At 34.4% G+C, this 4,845-nt stretch overlaps 1 protein-coding gene across 1 annotated transcript in view; it reads right to left on the bottom strand.

Annotated features, from left to right (window-relative positions):
* LOC106868580 (GPI mannosyltransferase 2) overlaps positions 1-4,845 on the bottom strand; it is a 13,319-nt gene that overhangs the window by 1,476 nt on the left and 6,998 nt on the right. Inside the window, exon 2 of the mRNA XM_014913908.2 lies at positions 221-1,387. Coding sequence (XP_014769394.1) covers positions 221-1,387 — 1,167 coding nt within the window. The remainder of the gene's footprint in view (positions 1-220; positions 1,388-4,845) is intronic.

Raw genomic sequence — 4,845 nt, 5'->3', positions numbered from 1 at the left:
TATGTATGTATGTATGTATGTATATATAACTACACTGCATCCTCTACTTTCTGTACTCTTTTCACTTTCATACAGAGAATTTCTTTTTGAAACTTTACAATGGTTATTTCGAGCACCCAGTATATAATTCTTTAGAAAATTTTTAATATTATTCCTAAAATAATCCTAGATAGTTATTTCACTTAATGTACACAGAACAGTAGATTAAAATATTTCTTACCTGTACATGAATACAAAAAAATCCAAATATTGTAAAAAATAGCATTTGTGCACCAAATACAAAAATTTGCATATTAGAGAAACCATATTTCATGGCTTTTGGATTTGATATTTTACTTCTTCTGGGAATAGTCAGTCCAAGGAATAAGCAGTGACTTCTCTGTAGTTTAAAATATGTATAGCAAGAAGCTAAACAAAGACAAATCATTGGTGAAGCCAGTAGAAAGTTAGGAATTTGTTTCCAGTGAAAATATCTAAGGAACCCTGTATTCCAATAATGTTTTTGAATAAATGAATATGAAATGGGAAGTTTATAATGACACCACTCTGAAACATTGGTAGAATTATCTGGAAATTTAAAGCCCATTTCATGTCCATATTTAGTTACATGAATATCAAAAGGAGTTTTTATTAAGTGTTCCTTTGAGTCATTTGGTTTACAATAGAGAAGAAAAGTATATAACTGGTATAAGAAAAATGGAGCTACAAGAATTATGATTTGGATGATTGTAAATATAAAGTTTTTAAGATGCTCTTTCATCATTAACAGCTTCTTTTGACATAAAAAGGTAATATTTAAAAATTTTTGTAAATTCCAATGCAAGATAAATCCAAGAGCTACTATACCATTTGAACGTGCTAAAGCACTAAAACCAAATAATAAGGCAGCATATATCGGTCTTTGTTTCAGGTGTAAAAGCATTCCGGTGAAAGAGAGGAAACTGAATAGACTTTCAGAATATGGAGCCATGAAAAAGACTGAAGCTGGAGAAAGGATGTATAATAATGCTGCTTTGAAAGCCAATGATTGGCTCCCTGTTGCTTCTTTTCCTAAGTTGTATAATGTAAGTGATGAAAGAACAGAAAATATCATGTTAAGAGAAACAGCAGTTAATAGAAGGAGTCTTGAAAAACTGAAGATAAAATAAAAAGGGAAATACAGGCAGGATGAAAATATATAAACTGTGAGAGGGAAAAGTGGGAAAAATGCCAAACAGTTTTCATAAGTGTAGCCATGATTTGCAATATGCAGAAAATAAACGGCATCCCAGCGTCTTAAACCTCCAAAAAGTTTATCAATGAGAGAATCAAAAATCCCAGAACTTTCTGGAAAAGGAGGGTTAAAAACTCCAGCATCATGGTCAGGAAGTATTTCATTTGAAATCATCTGAAAAAAAAGGATAGACTATAAATACATATATGTCATGACACAGAAATGCAGACAATTGTGCAAACAACACCAATAACAATTATACGCATACACACTCTTGCACATGTTCAATTCGAAGTAAAATTACCTGTAATGTGAGTGCCAGAGTTATCTGGTCTTCCTGCACCAGTCTTTTCATTAGTCCCTCTGTATGAACTCTTGTCGCTACTTTACCTATCACCTAACTCATCACAAGATTTTCTTACTTTGTGTACAGCCACATCAAATGTGATAGATTTATAGAGTGGTATTGAATAAGGTCAGCTTAGCTGGATTTGTTTATAGAAAGATTTTCTGCTTAATTTTCTCTCAAATAATTCCAAATAGTTAAGTGCATTGACCTTTGTGAACTGCAGAATTGGTATAAACACTAAACTGGTCTTCTAAATCTTCTAGTATTCAATAAAACACACACACATACACACATATCTATGGCTGTGTGGATATGGAGTTCACTTTCAAGCCAAGTGGTTTCGAGTTCTATCTTATGGTATGGCACTCTGGTTAAGTGTCTTCTAATGTAGCTTCAGATTGACCAATGCCTGGGGAATGGAACTGATAGGCAAAAATTGTATGGAAGCATGTAGCATATATATATATTAGGTTATCAGGAAAAGCTCTGAGCATTTTTTAATATGCAAAAAGGGATATAAATCTTATTCACTGAAATAATTTCCATTATTATTAATGACACATGTCCATCTATCAGGCAATTTAAATATTTCATCAGCATAAAATTTGACTGGTTTTTATGAAAAAAAGTCATCTGAGCTTTTGAAAGAATCTATTTCTCAAGGCATTTTTTGTATTCATTGCCCAAAAGTATCTGCTGCATATGAATTCTTTCTCTGTTAACCTTAGCACAATTTACGAAATTTCTACCAACTCCTTTTATGTATAAGGAGCACAGCCATTTCCTTCATGGTATCAGTGTCCTTACTTCCTTCCTACTTACTAAAATATGTTTTTGCTAAGTTTATTTTAAGGCTCTTCGATTCCAGGTCTTGCTTCCATGCCCAGAATTTCTGCTTCAGTTCTTCAACAAAATCTGTTATAAGAGATAATTCATCAGCATAGAGGAACTCTTAAGAACAGTCAGTCCTCAATTCCTCTGTATGGCTTGGGGACTATGATAAACAGAAATGGTTGAGAACTGAGCCCTGAAAGATCCTTACTTGCACATTAAATTACTCACTGGACTCATTGCTGATTTCCACTGAGCAGTACATAGCTCCTTACATCTTTCAAGAGCTATTTATCTACCTTTACTTTGCTTAGCAACACCAAAAGGACTCTGTCAGAGTTTTCTTCACATCAATGAGTGCTAAAGGTAGGAGCTTACTCCTAACTAAATACTCCCCTTGCAGCTGTGTCACTGAAAATATGACATCTCTTTCTAGGATAAAGTTGAAATGAATCTCATTCAAGCTAATCCTGTTCATAACCTGATCCAACAATTTGATGCCTTGGTAGTTTTCTCCTCTAAGATGTCTCCTTTGTCTTTTTAGCAGTTCGAATTAGCATTGCTTTGATAATCATTGGATATGACACATTCCTGCATGACTTGACTATTCAAATAACTAGTCTGTACCCTACATTGCTTCATATTTTATGCATCTCAGTGACCCTCCTCATGAATCAGCTGGTTTTCCTACATTCATGTCCTTAATCACTCTATCAACCACATAACTGTCAATTTGGCTGGCTGTCCCTCTTCTGAGTTTACTTGGGGCAGATTCTCTCTCTCTCTCTCTCCCTCCCTCCCATTCTCCATGTTCAAAAGCCTCTCATTGAAACACTTTCATACCACTTTCTTTCAGCATCAGTGAGAGCAACTGTGCAGTTATCATTCTGCATACACATAAGCAACATCTTCCTTTCTCCTGCGTATACATGACATCTAGTTTCTCTTCTAGCTTTTGATCTTTTTCTCTTCTACCTGCTTTCTTCCAATTTTCCCAAGCTTGGCTCTTAGCTGTTATGACTCTGTCTACACTATTGTTCCAACACCATGTTTCCTTGTGTTTATCTAAAACCAATCCGGACTATAGTCCTCAGCAGATTGTCTAGTAAAAACTACCAATTTTGCTTCCATTATTAGTCTCTTTCTCATGACTCCTACAATAAGCATCAGTTAATACCTTTCTTGAAACCCCTACAATAAGTATTAGTTAATACTAGTAGAGAGTTGTATCAGCTTCCATGTCTTTCTTCTCCAAATCCTATTTTGTACCTGGTGATACGTTAAACGATGATGATGATGATGAGGAATGGCAATGTATCAACTGTAATTTTCTCTGATTTACATGAGGTGTTTGACACATTTAACCATGATATCTTTATACTTGTCTTCAGTCATGTTTTTGGTTTCATAATATGCAAGTTCAATGGGTCTACTCTTACCTCACCAGAAAATGCTGTTTTCAGAAGACCAATGTAAACTGCTGTGTATCAGGTCCTCTGCTATACTCATTTTAATGTCAACCCATAATCAAATATTTTTGACAGTTACAAGTTAAAACACCAGACAATGGATTTACGTTTCCCTCTTGTCAACTTTTCTAGATCACATTTTAAACTGGTTCACATCCAATAAAATGAAATACAGTATAAATAAAACTAAAGGTGTTCTTGTCTGGTTTGCTTCTATAAATATTTGGATCTCGTATGCATGTCTCAACAATAAACAATAGCAAAAAGTTTAGTGGTGACATCTGATAGGTACTGAAAGTTTGGTGATAAGACTTATTCATAGTACTTGTATGCCACCTGTGTAGCCTACACAAGGTTAGGAAATTTCAGAATGAAGGAAATGCAAAACATGATTCATTGCTTTATTGTCTCTAATTTAGATTATTGCAATGATATTCTTACTGGAATTAACAAAACAAGAGTGCAAACACCCCAAATCATTCAAAGTATTTGTGCACATATTCTACACAACTCATTTTTATTAGTTGGGTATGAATGAATGCAGAAGCTAAAAACGTTTAGAGGTGCTCATAATTACCAACTTAAAAACTAAATATAGCTACACTTTTGAAATCCGTGCATTATATATTTTCTTTTACAGTAATCCCTCTCCATATCGCAGTTTATTATTTAAGCTTACGTCGATTCCTCCGTGATGTTGTTTTGCATTTATAATAAAATAAATATATACAACATTATATAAAATATACAGGGTGGCGAGCTGGCAGAATCATTAGCACGCCGGGCGAAATGCTTAGCGGTATTTCATCTGAGTTCGAATTCCGCCGAGGTCGACTCTGCCTTTCATCTTTTCGGGGTCGATTAAATAAGTACCAGTTACGCACTGAGGTCGATGTAATCGACTTAATCCCTTTGTCGGTCCTTGTTTGTCCCTTCTATGTTTAGCCCCTTGTGAGCAATATATATATATATATATATATATA

This window comes from Octopus bimaculoides, chromosome 5 (assembly GCF_001194135.2).
Source record: "Octopus bimaculoides isolate UCB-OBI-ISO-001 chromosome 5, ASM119413v2, whole genome shotgun sequence".
Classification (NCBI taxonomy): domain Eukaryota; kingdom Metazoa; phylum Mollusca; class Cephalopoda; order Octopoda; family Octopodidae; genus Octopus; species Octopus bimaculoides.
This window is presented reverse-complemented; position numbering and strand designations above follow the sequence as displayed.